At 39.3% G+C, this 21,087-nt stretch overlaps 1 protein-coding gene across 2 annotated transcripts in view; it reads left to right on the top strand.

Moving 5' to 3' along the window:
- Atp8b4 (ATPase phospholipid transporting 8B4 (putative)) overlaps nt 1–21,087 on the top strand; it is a 160,082-nt gene that overhangs the window by 96,904 nt on the left and 42,091 nt on the right. For both annotated transcript variants that reach the window (XM_036185697.1, XM_036185698.1), the window contains exons 15-18: nt 4,044–4,232; nt 11,224–11,339; nt 14,343–14,507; nt 15,279–15,390. In XM_036185697.1, coding sequence (XP_036041590.1) covers nt 4,044–4,232; nt 11,224–11,339; nt 14,343–14,507; nt 15,279–15,390 — 582 coding nt within the window. The remainder of the gene's footprint in view (nt 1–4,043; nt 4,233–11,223; nt 11,340–14,342; nt 14,508–15,278; nt 15,391–21,087) is intronic.

Raw genomic sequence — 21,087 nt, 5'->3', positions numbered from 1 at the left:
GAATCTGCCAGTGTTCTTACTAGAGACAGAATTGTATACACATCCTGTTCTCTTTCCCCTCCTGGTCTGTGGTAGTCTGACACTATTGTGCTCACTTACCTCTGGTCTCAGGTCCCAGACTCAGATCTTGACCCTTTCTTGAGGTGGCCTGAACACAGTGTAGAAAAATATTTTTAAAGATGTATCCAAGGAAGAAGTAATTGCTTCAGCCTGTCATTCGGAATGAGCTGGTTGGAGAAGGAGCACAGTGGTCCAGCAGTGCTGAATGGAGTTCTCTAAGGAGTTTTACTAATTTGTTGGCTGGGTTTGCTTTCTCTTACCTCTTCTTTCATCTTCTTCTGCAAATGTTTTGAACCATGATTTTATCCCCTCTATCTTCATTTCTTTATTGATCAATTTGGCATTTTATCTTTCATATAGTTCTCATATTTGTAGATTCATTTTCAAATCTAGCATTATTAAAAATTGACATTGTGCTACAACTCAGTGTATTGAGGTGCCCAGATCTTCAAAGTACATGCATGCACAAGCATAAACATTGAAGTTTGATGAGATTTGACAGTTACAATCCCTAGAAGCACTGCTTGGATCAAGGCATAAATCTCTTCCACTAATGCTCCTGACCTTCCCATTCAGTTCCTATAAACTCTAGCACACCCAAGCCCAGCTATGTTGTCTATTACTAAAGACGAATCTGCCATTCTTATCCTCCATATAAGCAGAATTGTATAGTATCCACTCTGTGTGTCCTGTTCTGTCATCAGTGCTGGTCTCCCAGTTATGAATTTCTTTTTTATTAAAGTAGAATTCCCCTGTATGAATATGCCACAACCTTTTCCAGTTCTCTGTTAATACAGGGTTAGATTATTCCAGCTTTTGTGAGTAAAGTTGCCACAAAGACTTTTTATGCCTTTTAAAAATCATTTGTTTAAAAAAATTGGAAGGGGATTATCTAAATACTTAGGAATGGGAATTTCCAGCTCATCATATAAGGATATGTTTAAACTTCTAAGAAATGGTTCAACTGTTTCTTAAAAATATTAATGTATCTTTTTATATCCCCACTGTGCATGAAAGAGCACTCCAGCCATCTGCACTCCCGACTCAGCATTTCCTGTGTTTACTCTTACCTTTCAGCCTTTCTTATGGCTGGTTAATGTCTTTGCCACTTAAAAGGATTTCTGAAGAGATCAGAGTTAGAAATGTGCATGATTCCAGATTCCACTGACAGGGTTATGTCTTGAGGAAATGTGAACTTGCTTCCGTTTCAAAGCTTTCATTATGGAATGTGTAGCTTAGGCTCAAATCCATACATGTTAAAGAACATTCAAAACTGAACTTTTCTGTATAAATGTCACTTACAGAGAAGAAGATAGTTCAAATCTAACATTTAGTTTTAATACTTAAAATTCAGTTCGTGGTTGAGGATATTGCTATCAGTGTATGACATTTGTTTCATAGGGGAAGTTATTTGGAGAGGCTGTGGTTTTCAGTCTCTATCAGAGCGAAGTTTCAAAACAAGAGAGTGGGAAATCCAAGTACTTTCAGAAGATTTTGTTTGCTTGTTTGTTTTTTTGAGATAAGGTTTGCTCTGGCTGTACTGAAACTCACTTTGTAAACCAGGATGGCCTTGAATTTACAGAGATCCTCCTGCCTCTGCCTCCCGAGTGCTGGGATTAAAGGTGTATACCACCACTGCCTGGTAGGAAGATTTTTCTTTTCTTTTCTGTTTTAGTAAATGATAATAAAATAAGTTTTAAAAATTTAAGACTTATTTTATTATCTTATTATACTAATTTTAAAATTTGTTGAAGCTTGATAATGGCTTAGTATATGCTTGATTTTCATAAACATTTAATAAATGCTTGAGATGAATGCATGTTCTATAATTTGGGGGTACTGTGTTCTAAACATGTATGTCCAACAATATTTCAATTATATTACTGAAGATTCTCATTCTTTCATTTTTTTTTTTAATTTGATGTCAGAGTGCTATTCTATAGCCCAGGCTGCCATGAAACTCATGGTACTCCTTCTGCCTCAGCCTTCTAAGTGCTAAAGTTAAAGATATGAGCAATCTTCTGTGTTTTGTTAATGGATTGTTTTGACAACTCAGTTTCTTAGCTCATCAAAATATGCCAAGAGCACTAACTAGAGCATCACACTTGTATGATGTTTGTATTCTGCCAATGTTTGCTTTATAAGGTCATGTTAGATAATAGTTCAGACTTCTATCTTCATTAAATCACAGCCTGTCTCAGTATATTCTGATTTCATTTATCTCCAGTCGTCATTTGTGTCTTAAAGGTTACTGTAGTTGACTGTTCTTCCTTCATAGACATTTGTGCACTTGGCTTTTGTTAGTCTTTATCTGTCTCTTCCCTTACATTTTGGATACATCTCTTATAAATTATATATTTTAACATTAAAATACATCTCTTATAAATTATATATTTTAACATTAAAACATCAGAGCAGACAAAGCTAAGGATAAAGAAAATACACAGGCCGTTTGCCTTCATTTGGTCTCACTACACTTAGTTTGAAATACTTAAAGCTCAAGTGTTGATAACGTTTGGTGTTCTTTTCAACCATCTTATTTTGTCTTTGTCCTGCCTTTTCTTTCTTAGACTCCTCTTTTTTTTTTTTTTTTTTTGTCTTTTCATAGATTTAGTCCTTTTGAATCCTGATACTTTGGAAACAATGTGCCTCTATTATTTTAGTGGATAACATTGGGATTTTAACATAATAAACTCATGAAAGCATGAGACATCTTTTGAGCAAAACAAAGATTCTTCATTGGTTATCAGCCCTGTCCTGGCACATGGAATATTCTCATGATAGTCTCCATTCCTTTAAAAACTCACAGGTGCTATTTTTATAACTGTAGTCAATTTTGTGTGATTCATTCAAATATTTATCTATTTTATATTCTGTAACATTTGTTTCTTCTTTAATCCATAGACAATGTTTATTTATTTATTTTATAAATTTCTACCTACTAATGGTAAATTTGTGGGTTATTTATTGCTGGTAAACTATGAGAGATTCTGAAGTAACTGTTTTATCATTTCTTTTTCTCTTTTGATGTTTTGAGACAGAGTCTTGCTATGTATCCCTGACTAGGTTGGTATTCCCTATGTAGCTCAGACTGATTCCAAACTTATGGAAATCTTTCTGCCTTAGCCTCTTAACTGATTCACTCTTGGACTTGCAGAGAAGTAGGATTTTATTTTTCATAAGGAATCATAGTATACTCACTAATAGAAAACCCAATTATTTACCAATTTATGTTGAGCATTATAAGCAGTAAACATGTATCTGCCCATGCTTGCATCTTCAAATTCATTTTTTAAAACATGGTATAATTTTTGTAAATGAAATTACTTTTATTTTAATGTATTTTTAGTCATTCTGCATGTTTCATTCTTTCTCTCTCCTCTTAGCTCCACCCCAGTACACACACTATTGAGCAACAAGTCTTTAATATCTTGATTTGATCCTTTGTATTTTGGTGGACTTTTATACATTTGACCTCATAAAATAGTCATTAGTACTTAGCGAGGGAACGACCAGAATATCTGCTTTCTCACTTCTTGTTTGATTTCTCTAATGACTATATCATCTCTTTCAGCCATTGGTCCCATCAGTATAAAAATGAAAATAACTATTTAAATAATCTTTATTCCAAAGGCTTACCTTGAGTATTATTTAAGTTAATGTATTGTGATGTTTCAGTTAGAATCTCTAGTCAATGAAAGTGAAGAACTCATTATCAATGAACCAAAAAACTTTTATCACAGTGGAGAGACAGACTCACATTTGGACACTTTGGTATAGGAGGGGAAGGACTGCATGGTGGTGTGGGTAGAGACTTGGGGTATCCCAAGGCTTCATATGGTTGGTGAGTGGCCATTATCTAAGGATAGGAAAGTGTCTAGAGTTGATGCCAGAGTTGGGTAGTAAAGAATACATTGTGGTTAGCATTGGAATTATGAACGTGAGTTACTACCCTCAGCATTGAATGTCTCTTTTCATTTTAGGACAACTGGTTTACCAAGTTCAATCACCCGATGAAGGAGCTCTAGTTACTGCTGCTAGAAATTTTGGGTTCATTTTCAAGTCTCGGACCCCAGAGACAATAACAGTAGAAGAGTTGGGAACACCTGTTACGTATCAGTTACTTGCCTTTTTGGATTTCAACAACATCAGGAAAAGGATGTCTGTCATAGGTATGTTTGTTAGCTGAGATTATCATTGATCTTTTGATGCTTCTGTAATTGTGTTGGTGCTTTTCAAGGATGATTTAACTCTTGGCTATCTGCTACATTTTTATAACTTTAGGAACTCTTGTGATCCTCAACTTAACTTCAAAAGTATAATAATATATGAATAAATTTCAACAAGAGCTTATTTTATTCCCAACATTATTCTGAATTCTCTACCTGAAGTAACTGCTTTGTCACAAAAACCCTAATAAAGCACATGCTATTTATTTTTATGTCCATTTTATAGATAATCAAACTGATATCAGAAAAGTTGAGCAACTTTTCTGACTGAGTCCGCAAAGCTGGTAACATAGTGGAGTCACATCCAGAAGCCTGGCTGGAGAGCTGCTCAACTCCAGTTCAGGAGGATTTCTGAATTGTGTAGCTTGTGCTGATTGTTGTGGGTATCATGGATCATTCTCATATTACTCATCATTTCTGCTCAGCATCATCAACTGTTCTCACATCATTCATTATTTCTGTTTATTTCACAGCTGGAGATGATGCTTTCCTACTGTATTTAGTACCACATCACATGCAAGCTTTTATAACTCAGCACTAACCCTCAGCACCACTTCAGTGTCCTCAGACTAGTTACATACTCCTTTTTCTCAGTCCTTTTACATGCCCAAACAAGTATTCTTTTTAAATCTTTAAAAATTATCCTTTTTTCTTAGTTCTTTGAGAATTTCATATAACGTGTTTTGATCATCTCTCCTCCCTCTCCCCTCTCTTCCCAGATCAACCTCCTCCTTCCCTACCCACCCAACTCCGTCCTCTTTTTTCCCTTCTCTAACTTGAATCTATCAAGTTCAATTTGTGCTGCCCATATATTCTTGGATGTGTGGCCTTCCACTGGAGTGTGGTCAACTTTTCAGGGTCTACACTCTTAAAGAAAACTGACTCTCCCCCTCCCAGAAGCTATCAATTTCAAATAGTTCCTTGGCTAGGGGACTTCATGTCCACCTCCTCCCCACTCTTTGCTGGAATTTTGTCTGCCTTGAGCTTGCATACTTCTGCATGCTGACATAACCGCTGTGAGTTCATATGATGCTGCCCTGCTTTTAGAAGTTTTTAAAGATTTATTTATTTATTATGCATACAGTGTTCCTGTCTACATGCCAGAAGAGGGCACCAGATCTCATTACAGATGGTTGTGAGCCACCATGTGGTTGTTGGGAATTGAACTCAGGACCTCTGGAAGAGCAGTCGGTGCTCTCAATCTCTGAGCCATCTCTCCAGCCCTGATGCTGCCCTGCTATGTTTGGAAGATACTGTTTCTTTGTTGTCATCCACTGTCTTTGAGTCAGACTCCTTCTGCTCCCTCTTCTATAATGATCTCTGAGCTTTGGGATGAGGGGTATGATATCGATGTCCCATTTAGGGCCGAACATCCCACAGTCTCTCATTCTCTGTGTGTTGACCGCTTACGGGTCTCTATGCTAATCATCATTAATCGAAGATAGAAGCTTCTCTGGTGAGGGTTGTTGTAGTGAGTAGCTGTTCCAGCTTTGACCTCAAAACACTGCCCCTAGTGTGGCAGCGAGTAACTGCCACACCTGCTTATGAACCTGCCTCTGGGGTGTGGTCAAGAGGGACCCCTTAAGACCGGAGATACATATAAGTTCGCTCTCTTACTTCCTCATGGTCCTGGAGGCTGAATTTGCAGACCAAGTCAGAGTTCCCCAGAGAACTATGCTGGACTGTACCTCATCTCTCCTGAATCCTGTAATAGACCCCTTATTGGTTGTAAGTTACCCCTGAAATAAACCTTTTTTAATTACCAGATAAGCTACGTGGAATTTCCTCGTTAATTATAGCAATGGGTTATTGCAACAATATATCACACTCATGCAGGACACAAGAAACTAAACTAAAAGAATTTAATTCATTTGTCTGAGAGTATCACATAGCACACAGTGTGTTACACAGCCAGTCAGATGCAGGGAAATTAATTAAATCTGGGGTTGTCTTTTATAAAGTTTGGCTGTGGGACATAGCTCAGTGGTAAAGTGCTTATCTAGGACATACAAGACTCAACAAATTCAACCCCTGCACTGAAAAAGCTACTCCTCAAAAAAGCACTAAAGTCTACTCCTCAAATGAAACTAGCTTCTTGACTTCCTGGTAGTTGACTTGCTTTTGACACTTCTTGTCTTTTAAGTACAAGGATAATGGTTCCCAGCCTTTTGCTCCCATTAGAGTAAATTGAAAAGTTATACACTTGGCTTTGGCCACTGGTGTGTGACTTAGTTCACTGGAGGCAGAGTCCCTAGGTTTGCATTTCTGACTAGCTCCTAGGTGATGCTGATGGTACACCCCAGAGGACTGCAGATGGAGAAACGTGGCTCTAGACTAGCATTTCCTCATTGTTAGTCATTATTTTTCATGGGAATATTTGAGATGTTTCTCAAACCTGTATCTCTTTTTGTTACTCTCTAAATTCAGAGTTTCTCTAGAATCCTGTCAACATATTCCTAAATCCTTTCTTTCCAAATGCATCCTAGAATTATTTGCAAACCTAGTGTCTACTAAACCACATTTTCCCCATAAAATTCTATTGTCCTTTCCTCTTAGTTGCCAGTAACATTGCCTCAATTGGGGGTCTTGTTACTGCTTACTTTATTGCAGTGTCTTCAAAATTGTTCCCACTAACATCACACTCTATGTTGGCAACACACTGCTCTTTCTAAACCATAGACTGATGATGTCACCAATTTCACAATGTTGACTTCCCAGGATTCACAGGGCAATGCTCCTAGTGTGACTTGCAAGGTCAAATGCAATGTGACACCAGCCTCCTTTTCTCTACTTTCTAAACTTTGTGCTCAAGTATCATCATACCTCACTATTCCTGGGATGCATTGTATACTTTTATACTCTGATACATACATACATATATATTTAATGTTTATATAGAACAACCCTTTTCCCTAATTCCTTTTTGCTGAAAACTCCTTCTCATCTGATAATATCCAATTTAAATTTCATTTATTTTTCTTATTTTCCAAGTAACTATGTTTTTGGGATTTTTTAAATAAATATTTTTATTTTATAATTAATTTAATTTTACATATCAGCCACGAATTCCCCTGTTTTTCTCCCTCCCACCCCCCAGCCTTCCCCCACAACCCACCCCCATTCCCACCTCCTCCAAGGCAAGGTTTCCCCTGGGGAGTCAGCCCAGCCTGGTAAATTCAGTTGAGGCAGGTCCAGTCCCTCCCTCCCTGCACCAAGGCTGAGCAAAGTATCTCAGCATACATAGGCCCTAGGTTCCAAAAATCCAGCTCATGCACCAAGGACAGGTCCCAGTCCCACTGCCTGGGGGCCTCCTGCACAGTTCAAGCTCCTTCAAGTAACTATTTCTTATGGTATTCCCCAGAATGCTTTGATACAGCAGTGAGCTTCCATCTCCTGGGACTCATGGTTATAGCAACAGCATGTAGTGCTATCTGAGGCCAGGTAGCCTTTTCTTCATACTGCCCAGGGCCAAGCACCAGACTGGCACACAGTCTCTACAAATATTCATTGAATGAAATTCTATCTAATACTTTGTAACTTACAAACATCTTGGACATTGTATTAAATGAATTCCTACTATGAAAAATGTATATATCCATAATGGTAGGATTTGGAGTCTTTACTGGAACATAGTATGAGAGAGATTGTTTGATTTTTTTATTTATTTTTTATTTTTATGATAAAAGGCCACAGGCAGTTTCCACCCACCAAGAAGTACACAGGTTGTTCTACATTTTGGCTTAGCATTGCACCAGCAGGCGCTATCCTTTATTTACAACCCCAGGGGAGATGTCAATGGTCCTCAGTTGGCTCAGCATGGATTTTATTTTGCTTGGAAGGTGTTGACAAAAACCTAAGATCGTTATATGGGGAGAAGTTTGGCTTTTGCTCAGCATTGGTCACCATTACAGGCTGTGGGGAATTCTCAGCCTAACCGCAGACATCAGATGTCTGCCTTAATGGACCCCATATGGGGAAGGGCAATGCTCAGCGCAGAGTGGGGCTGGCAGACTTCATTCTGGCTGCGTGGTTTTCAGTCAGGGAGGAATTCAAGGGGACTCTGCTACAGCAGAAGCGTCTGTTTGATTCTAGGCAGGAAGCAGTGCCAGCCTCCTGATCGTCCTGTGGCTAGTTCTATGGGGACAATAGCCTTGTGAGGGCTCAGACGCTGCTGCTTGATCTCTCCCTCAGTGTCCCACCACCATTTCTTCCCTTTCTTCCCCTTCCGATTCCTCCTTCATTGTCTGCCTTACTGTTTGTTTGTTTTGGGGTCTGGCATTCATCAACTTATTAATATATAGTTTTAATACCAGCATGCTGATATTGAAGACAAGAGAGCCCCTATTAAAGTTAGTGCTGTTTAAATAAAAGTTGTTTTCTATGTATTTTGTCAAGGATTATAGACTTTATTAACAAACATATGAATCTCATTATACCGTTAAGGAGGAAGCCATTGCATCTGTTCAGGTCTAGAGTTAAGAACAAGCAAGCAAATGAACAACATTAACAACAACAACAACAACAAACAACAATAAAACCCATTGAAATGAGGCAGGTGGCAGATCACTATTAAAGAGTAAATTACATTGGCTCTCAAAATCTGATGTGAGTTGAAGAATTCTCAACTGTAAACATTTAAAAGATGATGAGTCTAATAGGCAGGTGTGGTGCTTCCCATAATTCCAGCACACAGGAAGCATAAGGGCAGCCTGGGTTATCCAGTGAGATCCTATCTCCCCCCCCCCCCCCAGATCATCAAACTGTTACCAAAGACTGCAACTACTGAAGAAAAGCAAATGCTTAGTTAGCCATGATCAGCACACTCTATTCTAGATTCCTCCTAGCTGGAGCAGATGCACAGCACTCCGGGAATCTCTCAGCCCTGGGTCTTGTCATGGCTTTCTGTTTTAAGACCCTTGGCCAGCTTTCTTAGTGGCATGACCTGGTGCCATTTTTCTTATACCTTGGCTTGAATTACCTGCCTCAGGGGAAAAGAGCGCACGGACACCCACCCTTTTCCAGCCCGTTTCTTATTGTCTCCTCATTCCCATTAAATGAATAGTAAAGTATATTTATGTTCTCCTGTTCTGAGGCATTCTATTTTTAGAGAATACTTTACGTGGAAAGCATGAAATGCTCTCTATGATTTAATTGATAAAGCCTATGAAGGTGTGTGCTCTGACTATGAAGTGAAGTTGTGACCTAGGTAGTTGTCTCACATTGTTGGATCTCCTAGGAAGAAATATATGACCTCATGATTCATTCATTCATTCGTTCATTCATCCATCCATCCATTCATTCAGATTATCAAGTGCCTACTGTGTGTTAAAATGTAAAACCAAGCCGGGCAGTGGTGGCGCATGCCTTTAAACCCAGCACTCAGGAGGCAGAGCCGGGTGGATCTCTGTGAGCCTGGTCTACCAAGTGAGTTCTAGGGAAGGTGCAAAGCTACACAGAGAAAACCTGACTCAAAAAAAAAAAAAAAGAGTAGGCTTGGTTTTACTTTTTTTTTTTTGGTTTTTCGAGACAGGGTTTCTCTGCGTAGCTTTGCGCCTTTCCTGGAACTCACTTTGTAGCCCAGGCTGGCTTCAAACTCACAGAGATCCACATGCCTCTGCCTCCCGAGTGCTGGGATTAAAGGCGTGCGCCACCACCACCCGACTCAAGCAAGCCTACTCTCATGTGACTTGAGAGTAACATTTGATAGAGCATGCAGGTGAGTTTGGTGAAACAGGAACTCTAGTTGGGGCTGTAATTCTTGAATCTGGAGAACAAGGGAAGTCAGCCCTACAAATAACAGACTTCCAGTGTTAGAAGGGTAGAAGCTTTATTGTTTTCAATTCTGATTGACCCAAGAACAAACCACGAAAATGAATGAGCTTTCCCATGCCACAAAGGGCAGAGAAGAGCAGCAAGGACCAATGACTGATGTGCACCCAATGCCCTGAGGAACCAGGCAGACCAGACAGGTAGGGAATCAGGCAGACAGGCAGGGAGAGGCATTCTATTTTTAGAGAATAGTTTATGCGGAAAGCTTTTCCCTCACCCTCCAGACCTGAGACAAAAGCCTGGCAGTTTAAGACAAAGGCCTGGAGGGCTTTCTGCTTTCACCAATAAGACTCCCTTTCTGCTGGACCACAAAGGAAGGATTAGGATGGGTTCACCAAGTTGGGGTGCTATCAGCCACCCTGTCTTTGTCCAGACTGGCCAGCCCTAAAGTAGGGGAGGAAGAACTCCCAAGACACTTAAAACCCTCAGCCCTGGAGGAGAGACTGAATTTTTGCTTTGAAGTTTCCCCCACCCCTTTGTGTGTGTGTGTGTGTGTGTGTGTGTGTGTGTGTGTGTGTGTTCTTACTTCTAATAAAAGTCTTTCTTCACTGCTTGATTCTGTTGATTCTGTTGACTCTTCCTGTGATCTTTGCTGCCTTTTAATTCTTCAAATGGCAGAGAAAATGAACTCTACCAAGACCCCTAGATGGTAACAACTGGAGTGGCTAGAATTCCATGTGGAAATGAGTTGGTATGATAGTGACATTTATTTAAATAGAAGGTTCTTGAATTCCACACCAAGGACTTTCAAATAAAGCTCTTAATTCTCTTTTATACACATGGCTTAATTTAAGTCTTTCAGCCATTATACAATAGGGAGCTCGGTAGGTCATGTATAAAAACATAAACATACTTGTTTCTGAGTCTGGGAAATCAAAAACTTCCAGTAGAAGGAATATTTTTAAATTAATTGAACAGGAATAAAGCCTACTGACTTAGGTAGTGATTGTCTAGCCAAAGGCCCTGAATACTTTCTTTGTTCCTGGCTGAAACCTTATGTCCATTTCCAGATGGGCTAGCTGGAGTCCTGGGAGAGCCTAGTTTTCACAGATTTCAATTATATAACCTGCTTTTCCAAACTCTTCTTCTTTTTTTTTTTTTTCAGTTCGAAACCCAGAAGGACAGATAAAACTTTATTCCAAAGGAGCAGATACTATTTTGTTTGAGAAACTCCATCCTTCCAACAAAGACCTGCTGTCTTTGACATCTGACCATCTCAATGTAAGTGCCCCATGTTGAGGTCAGCACAGGGGCCCTTTTACCATCCACTATGATACTCCTTAATGAAGCTCAGCAAACAAGCTGACTTCTGAAGTAGAAGGCAGCTGGGGAGCCAGGCCACAGAGTGCAATGCCAGTGAGTGTCTGGGAAGCAGCTGCCACTCAGTTTCACCACAGGTGGATTAGCACAGGACAGCGGGGAGAGCCACACAGTGGGGTGAGCTCAGGGTCCTTCAGGGCCACCACTTTGTGGCTGTGTTTAGATGGTGAGGGACGATAATCTCTGGAGATAATCGACTTTCTCTCTTAAAGTTCCATTCATTCTGGCTACAAATTGTGAGTCCTTTGTGTGTTCTGGGAGTCAACCCACACATTCCAAGTCTAGTGTCATTGTTTTCAGGAACTTTCTCAGGGACACAGAGGTGATCTTTGTACCTTTGTTCCCCTCTCAAGGCCAAGGGTCTAGGAAATAATAGAGGCACTGTGGATTTAAACCTGGTGTCCACGTGTCATGCTAATTATTTGTTTGAGGTGCTGGTTGAGCCCTGTGAAACTTTGCAGGAAATGGTTCAAAATTCTCATTTTATTAGTTTTTATTCTTCCATTAAAATTTATCAGAGATTCACGTCCCTTTGTCAGATGCTGTTTATAAAACATCCCCTCAATTCTTCTAAAAACAAATAAAATGTAAATATTCTGCCTAACTTTGTTTAAAGTGATGGTTTAGTAATAATTGTTACAAACATAGTTATTCTTTTCCTTTTTAAATAGAGCATTCTTGATTGCCTCTTAATGTTTTCCAGAGACTGACATGGTATTTCAGTTTTCTTAATTAAAACAATATTGGAGTAATAACTATATGATTTTTGTCATTGCTCAAACACCAAGGTTCTAGACATTTTCCTTTCATATTAGAGTTTAATTTGGTCTTTTCGTTTTCCTTTTCAGTCTAATTGTTTTTAGGACAGATCAATTGGACCTGGCATTACCTTCATTCATGTTTGTCATTTTCTGTCTGCATTCAAGGCTTTTAAATTTATTCATGTATTTAATCATTGATTTTGGATAGTTGAACGATAGGAAAGGCCTGGCTCAAATGACCATTTGGATTAAATGTGTGGTGCATGACTAATTAGATGACTTCAGGCATTTGTCCCCTCTTCTAATATTCTCTTAGAGTTGATTCACTGTTGTGCAGAACTGGCAATGCCCAGTGGGGTTGCGAGTTAAAGGCAAAGATGCATCTGTGTGAACTGTGAAAACAAAAGATGGCTTTAAAGGCTGTAACTAGATTTTCTGATCAGAAGGGAATGTGGTGATGTTCTTGGAAGATAGGGCTTGTAAATGTGAATGCAATGTCCCAGCTACTACCAACTGCCTGGGTGATGAATTCGGTTAATGTTTCTTGCGGTCTTTCTGGGCTAAAGCACATCTTTGTACCATGCACTGGCTTTTCTTTTTTCTAATTAGGATGCATCATGATTTACCACATGTCTGATCACAAAACTCTATCTGCACTATACATCAAAATGACAGAGAAACACACTTAATGACTAGCAATGCCCAAAGGGGCAAAAATGGCTATTAAAATGCTTTGCTCACAGTTTGGAGGCCCATAAAATGACCACCGAAGGCAGAAGTGACGTGGGAGGTTTTCAACATTGCTCCCAAACTCAATCTACTTATATTTCTAACTAATGTGGCTATATGAGACACATAGCAGCAATCAATCTCCTACCCCTCACCCCTGTTAGAAGGATAAAGTACCAGAAGAATCATAAGAGATTCTCACTTTACCAAGTGTTCTAGTTTATTTGGCTTATATGTCTGGGTTGTAGTACATTGTTGGGGGTAACAGGGCATGAATTCAAGGTAAGACCTCAACCAGACACCATGGAGGAACATTATTTACTGGCTCACTCTCTGGCTAACTCACTCACTCACTCACTCACTCACTCACTCACTCACTCACTCACTCATAGGCTCATCATGCTTACTAGCTTCCTTCCTTCCTTCCTTCCTTCCTTCCTTCCTTCCTTCCTTCCTTCCTTCCTTCCTTCTTTCTTTCTTTCTTTTTTTCCGAGACAGGGTTTCTCTGTGTAGCTTTGCACCTTTCCTGCATCTCGCTTGGTAGACCAGGCTGGCCTCGAACTCACAAAGATCCGCCTGCCAATGTCTCCCGAGTGCTGGGATTAAAGGCGTGCGCCACCACCGCTCGGCACTTACTAGCTTTCTTACATATCCCAGAACTACCTGCCTAGGGATGGTCCTGCCTATAGTGGACTGGGCCTTCCTGTATCAGTTAATCAAGATAATCTCCCCCATAGACATATCAAAAGGCCAATCTGATCTGGCCACTTCCTCAGTGGAGTCTTTCCTCTTAGATGACCATAGGCCGTGTCAGGTTGACAATTAACACTAACTGGAAAAGTATGACTTCCCGATATTTGATACTTATTAATAACTAACTCCATAAAATATAATTTCTAACAAATAATGAATATTTGAGCTAGTTTGACTTGATGATGGTATCTTCAAGATTTCAAAGAAGTTTTGTTCTTAAAAATGAAACTTTAATGTAGTAAAGAAGAGAATTATTTCACAGAAGAGTCTAGAATGAAAGAGCAAAGACATCCCTCAGAGCTTAGACTTGTGGTATCTTTCCTTCCTTTCTCTTCCTTTGCTTCCAAAGGTTATTATCATAACCATAGGTAGCATACCAGACTTCTCTTACTCAACTGTTTAGCATCTATTTATTCATTAGTGATTGCTTTTAGTTTCTATTATGGAAACTTTCAAGTAGATATAAAAGTAGGAATCATAGACATAAACATAAAACACAGCTATACTCTTCCTTGTCCGAGGAGATATGGAGTTAGGCCAGAATGGCCATTCAGTGCTCTTGGGACAAAATGGATGAGAATGAAACCCTCCCCACCTTGTGGGAACTTTTGCTGTGATTATTGTTGCCTACCTGTTCCTAAGATTACATCCTCTCTTACAGGAATTTGCAGGCGAAGGCCTTCGCACCTTGGCAATTGCTTACAGAGAGCTTGATGACAAGTACTTTAAAGTGTGGCAGGAGATGCTTGAAGATGCGAACACTGCCACCCCTGACAGGGATGAAAGGATATCTGGGCTGTATGAAGACATTGAAAGAGATTTGATGGTATAAATTTGGAAGTGTGGTGGCCTACGCTCAAGCCTTTGGCTAAGTCATCTTGCAGATGGTTATTTTTCAGTGTCGAGTCTCACTTTATATGCTGGCTTTAAAGCTTACTCCGTGTGGCCCCAGTGACTCTGGAGGGCTGGCTTTGTTAGCAATAGCTCATGCAAGGGAAGTCCTCCCAAAGCACAGGATAGTAGGTACCCTATTTATCAACCCCATGTTTATCTTTGATACAACATATTCGTTTCCTCGCCTTGCTTTGTGATCCACACTTTTTAGTGCAGAGACAATTGATGTGGAGAGCAGGACTGTCGCTCTGAACTACTCCCAGTCCAGGAGACTATGATGACTACTCAGAGCATGGTCTGTTTTAGAAGTCACTCTTCTCAGAGACCCCAGTGACCAAGGAGGTTGGTTGCTGGGAGTCATAGGAAGCAAGTCTCATCCCTGGGGTGGAAACTGAACCATCTTTACTTTTTATTAGATCACCTGCTGACCTCTTAAATCATGGAATTACACTACCTTTTGCCCCCTCAGTTTTTTGACTAGGGTCTGAGGGCTCTTTGTTAGACCTCTCCTTTGTTTCACTTATGTACTTCCTTTTGGGTTTCTACCTGATTGATGGATTTATATACACAATAGTGTGCTTGTTATATCCATGGTTTATAAGTTGTCTCCATTTCCTTTATCTTTACACTCCAGCTGAAAGCTACAGATATTACATGTGTTCTTTGTGTGTATTAACATGTTATTCTTTACTCCCCAACAAAGCTATTAGGCGCCACTGCTGTGGAAGATAAGTTACAAGAAGGTGTTATTGAAACAGTTACAAGTCTATCGCTAGCCAATATTAAGATCTGGATCCTAACAGGAGACAAACAAGGTAATTTGGAAATGGGTGACAATGATATCTGAAGAGGGGGAATTAATTCTTTAAAAAAAAAACAAAAAACCAAACCTTTTAATCAGCAACTTTTAGTACCTCCACATTTTCCTAGTTCGCTACACAGAAAAAAGTTGAAATGCAAAAAAGCTTTTTTTTTTTTTTTTAAATATGAACTTCTTCTTTAAAAACTAACAAAAATACCTTCCATAGTACACTCTCTGGTGTGCAGAGTTCCTGTGTAGTTGTCACCCTTACAGAGAAACATACTTAACATGATTTTCATCTGAGCATTGTTCTGTCAGAACCAAAGGGAGACACTGGAGAACTTACACTGTCCTTTAGTTTCCTGATGGTAGGGAGGTGTGGGAGATCTTCTTGAAGAACTCCCAGTGTTGAGTAATCTCCTGAGAGGCTAAGGGCAACAGCTGTTTCTCAGCTGTTTATGGTCATGTTACTGTATCTTAACAACAACTGTCCCAGTGTGCCTGGCTGAATTCCAGGACTGTCTGTGAAAACTAAGGCACTTTTAGGCATGAATAGACAATGAGTGAGTGTGGTTTTCTTTTTAAAATTTTCTATTTATTTACTTTTTCATTTTTACATCCCAACCAAAGTCACCCCCTTCTCTGCCCCCATCCTGGGCCCCATCCACTCTTCCTCCACTGTTTCTCTTCAGATACAGGTGGGCCTCCCATGGATATCAGCCAGCCATGGAATATCAGGTTACACTGAGACTAGGAATCTCCTCTCCTGTTAAGGCTGGATGAGGGAATCTAGGAGGAAAGGGTTCCAAAAGCAGGTAACAGTCAGAGACAGGCCCTGCTGTCACTGTTAGGAGTCTCACAAGAAGACCAAGCTACACAACTGTAACATACATGCAGAGGGCCTAGATCAGCCTTATGCAGGCTCCCTGCCTGTTAGTTCAGTGTCTGTGAGACCCTGTGAGCCCAGGTTAGTTGGTTCTGTGGGTTTTGTTATGGTGCCCTTGACCCCACTGTATCCTACAATTCTTCCTCCTCCTCTTTCACAGGATTTCCCAAGCTCTCTGCCTAATGTTTGGCTGTGGGTCTCTGCATCTGTTTCCATCTGTCACTGGGTACAGCCTCTCTGATGAAAGTTGGGATAGGTACCAATCTATGAGTATAGCAGAATATCAATAGGAATCTTCCATTGACTTTTTATTTTGCCATTCATGTTTGGTTCTATCCTAGGTCTCTAGGGGTATCCTGCATGTGGGTCCTGGCCCTCAGGGGGTGAGCTCCCTCTCAGGGTATAGGTCTTTAGCTGGGCCAGTCATCAGTTGGTCACTCCCAAAATTTCTGTGCTACCTTTACACTACACATCTTGTAGGCAGGACAAATTGTAGGTCAAAGGGTTTGTGGCTGGGTTGGTGTTCCAGTCCCTCCACTGGAAGTCTTGCCTGGTTAGAGGAGACGGCTGGTTCAGGTTCCATATTCCTCATTGCTAGGAGTCTTAGCTGGGGTCACCCTCATAGATTCCTGGGAGTTTCTATTGTACTAGGTTTCTAATTCTTTCCAGAAATGCCCCATATTCCAGTTGTTTTCCCCAGTACTCTCCCTCCATCCTCCCCCAACCTGATTCCTCCTGTTACCATCCCTATCCCTCCTTCTATGCCCCTCTCCCTTCCACTGGCAGTGTTCATCCTATTTCCCTTTCACAGTGATATTCATGTATACCCCCATACCCTTTGAGCTCTCCTTGTAACTAAGTTTCTCTGGGTCTGTCTATTGTAGCATGGTTATCCTTACTTTATGGTTAATATTCATTTATGAGTGAGTACATGCCATGTTTGTCTTTCTGGGTCTGGGTTACCTCACTCAGGATGATCCTTTCTAGTTCTCTCCATTTGCAAGCAAATTTCCTGATGTGATTGTTTTAAACAGCTGAATAATACTCCATTGTGTAAATGTACCACATTTTCTTTATCCATTCTTCAGTTGAGGGATATCTAGGTTGTTTCCAGTTTTTGGCTATTATGAATAAAGCTGCTATGAACATATCTGAGCAAGTATCCTTGTGGTATGGTGAAGCATCTTTTGGGTGTGGCATAGCTGGGTCTTGATGTAGATTAATTCCCAATTTTCTGAGAAACCACCATATTGATTTCCAAGTGACTATACAAGTTTGCACTCCAATCAGCAGTGGAGGAGTGTTCCCCCTTGCTCCACATCCTCTCCAGAATGAGCTGTCATCAGTGGTTTTTACCTTAGTCATTCTGACAGGTGTAAGATGAAATCTCAGAGTTGTTTTAAGTAGCATTTCCCTGATGGCTAAGGATGTTGAACATTTCAAGTGTTTCTTTGCCATTTGAGATTCCTCTGTTGAGAATTCTCTGTTTAGATATATGCCCCATTTTTTGGTTGGCTTATTTGGTTTGTTGATGTCTACTTTCCTGAGTTCTTTATATATTTTGTATATTAGCCCTCTGTCAGATGTGGGGTCAGTGAAGATCTTTTCACATTCTGTAAGCTGCTGTTTTATCCTTTTGACAGTGTCCTTTGCCTTACAGAAACTTTTCAGTTTTATGAGGTTCCATTTGTTAATTGTTGATCTTGGTGCCTGTGCAATTGGTGTTCTGTTTAGGAAGTTGTCTCTTGTGCCAATGTGTTCAAGGCTATTCCCCTACTGTCTCTTTTATCTGGTTCAGTGTATCTGAATTTATGTTGAGGTTTTTGATCCACTTGGATTTGAGTTTTGTGCATGGTGATAGATATGGATCTATTTACATTCTTCTACATGCTGACATTCATTTATAATAGCACCATTTTTGAAGATGCTTTCTTTTTTCTATTGTATAAGTTTGGTTTCTTTGTCAAAAATCAAGTGTCCATAGGTGTGTGGATTTATGTCTGGGTTCAGTTTGATTCCATTAATCCACCTGTCTGTTTTTAATGCTAACACCATTCAGGTTTTTATTACTGTTGCTCTGTAGTACAGCATGAAATTGGAGATAGTGATGCTTTCAGAAGTTCTTTTATTGTACAGGATTGTTTTAGCAATCCTGGGTGTTTTGTTTTTCCATATGAAGTTGTGTATTGTTTTCAAGGTCTGTAAGGAATTGTGATGGGGATATCATTGAATCTATAGATTGCTTTCAGTAAGATAGCCGTTTTTACTATGTTAATCCTGATTCATGAGCATGGGAGATCTTTCCATCTTCTGATGTCTTCTTTAGTTGCTTTCTTCAAAGTCTTGAATTTTTTTGCCTTACAGGTCTTTCATTTGCTTGGTTAGAGTTACCCCAAGATATTTTATATTATTTGTAGCTATTGTGAAGTGTATTGTTTCCTGGTTTCTTTTTCAGCCCATTTATTGTTTGTATATAGGAGAGCTAATGATTTTCTTCGAGTTAATTTTGTATCTAGCCACTTCAATGAAGGTATTTATCAGCCCTAGGAATTCCCTTGCAGAACTTTTGGGGTCACTTATGTAAGCTATCATATCATCTGCAAATAACAATACTTTGACTTCTTCCTTTTCAATTTGTATCCCCTTTATCTCCTTCAGTTGTCTTATTGCTCTAGCTAAAACTTCAAGTAATAATTACTATATTCAATAGATATGGAAAGAGTAGACAGCTTTGTCTTGTCCCTGATATTAGTGGAATTGCTTTAAGTTTCCCTCCATTTAATTTGATGTTAGCTATGGGCTTGCTGTCTATTACCTATATAATGCTTAGGTATGTCCTTTTTATTCCCAATCTTTCCAAGATGTTGGATTTTGTCAAAGGCTTTTTCAGCATCTGATGAGATGATAATGCAGTTTTTCTTTCAATTTGTTTATATGGTGTATTATATTGACAGATTTTCATATATTGAACCATCCCTGCATCTCTGAGATGAAGCCTACTTGATCATGGTAGATGATCTTTTTGATGTGTTCTTGGAATCAGTTTGCAAGTATTTTATTCAGTATTTTTGCATCTATGTTCATGGGGGAGATTGGTCTGTAATTCTCTTTGTTGAGTCTCTATGTGGTTTGGGTATCAGGGTGACTGTGGTCTCATAAAAACAATTTGGCATTGTTCCTTCTCTTTCCATTTTGTATAATAATTTGAGGAGTATTGGAATTAGCTCTTCTTTGAAAGTCTGATAGAATTCTGCACTAAAACCATCTGGTCATGGGCTTTTTGTTTTGATTGGGAGACTTTTAATGACTGCTTCTATTTCCTTGGGGTTTATGGGTCTATTTAAATTGTTTATCTGCTCTTGATTTAATTTTGGTAAATAGTATCTATCAAGAAAACTCTATTTCTTTTAGATTTTCCAATTTTGTGGAGTATAGGTTTTTGAAGTTTGATATGATTCTTTGAATTTCCTCAGTGTCTGTTGCTGTGTCTCCCTTTTTGTTTCAGATTTTGTTAATTTGCATGTTCTCTCTCTGTCTTTTAGTTACTTTGTCTATTTTGTTGCTTTTCTCAAAGAACCAACTCTTTGTTTCATTGACTCTTTGTATTGTTCTCTTTGTTTCTATTTTTATTGATTTCAACCCTGAGTTTATTTCCTGCCATCTACTCCTGTTGAATGTGTTTGCTTCTTTTTGTTCTAGAGCTTTCAGGTGTGCTGTTAAGTCTCTGGTATGAGAATTCTCTAATTTTTTCATAGTGGACACTGAGTCCTATGAACTCCCCTCTTATCACTGCTTTCATTGTGTCCCATAAGTTTGGGTATATTATGCATTTATTTTCATTAAATTCTAGGAAATCTTTGTTTTTTGGTATTTATTCCTTGACCCCATGCTAATTCAGTAGAGAGTTGTTCAGCTTCCATGAATTTGTAGGCTTTCTGTCGTTTCTGTTGTTGAAATTCTGCTTTAATCCATGGTGGTCTGATAAGATACAGGGGATTATTTCAATCTTCTGTTGAGACTTGCTTTGTGACCAAGTATATGGCCAGTTTTGGAGAAGGTCCCATGAGCTGCTGAGAGAAGGTATATTCTTTTGTGTTTGGGTGAAATGTTCTATAGATATCTGTTAGGTCCATTTGAGTCATAACATCTGTTAGTTCCATTATTTCTCTATTTATTTTCTGTCTCGACGACCTGTCCATTGGTGAGAGTATGGTGTTGAAGTTTCCCACTATTGATGTGTGGGGTTTGATGTGTGATCTAAGATTTAATAATGTTTCTTTTGCATATGTGGGTACCCTTGCATTTGGGGCATAGATGTTCAGAATTGAGATGTCATTCTGGTGTTTTTTTCCTTTAATGAGTATGAGTGTTGTCCATTGCTTTTGATTAATTTAAGTTTGAAGTCTATTTGCTATATATTAGAATAGCTACACCAGCTTTCTTGTTAGATTTATTGACTGGAAAATCTTTTTTCAACCCTTTACTTAGGGGCAATGTCTATCTATGTTGAGGTGTGTGTGTGTGTGTGTGTGTGTGTGTGTGTGTGTGTGTGTGTGTGTTTTATACAGCAGAAGGATGGATCCTGTTTTCATATCCATTCTGTTAGCCTGTGTCTTTTTATTAATGAATTGAATCCATTGATATTGAGAGATATTAATGACCAGTGATTGTTAATTTCTGTTATTTTGTTGTTCTTGTTGTTGTTGTTGTGTGTGTGTGTGTGTGTGTGTGTATTTCCCTCCTTTGGATTTTGCTGGTGTGAGATTTTCTATTGCCCATGTTTTTGTGGATATAGTTAACTTCCTTGGGTTGGAGTTTTCCTTC

The sequence above is a fragment of the Onychomys torridus genome, chromosome 4 (assembly GCF_903995425.1).
Source record: "Onychomys torridus chromosome 4, mOncTor1.1, whole genome shotgun sequence".
Taxonomy (NCBI): domain Eukaryota; kingdom Metazoa; phylum Chordata; class Mammalia; order Rodentia; family Cricetidae; genus Onychomys; species Onychomys torridus.
Note: the sequence above shows the minus strand (reverse complement) of the source record. Positions and strands in the feature narration are given on the sequence as shown.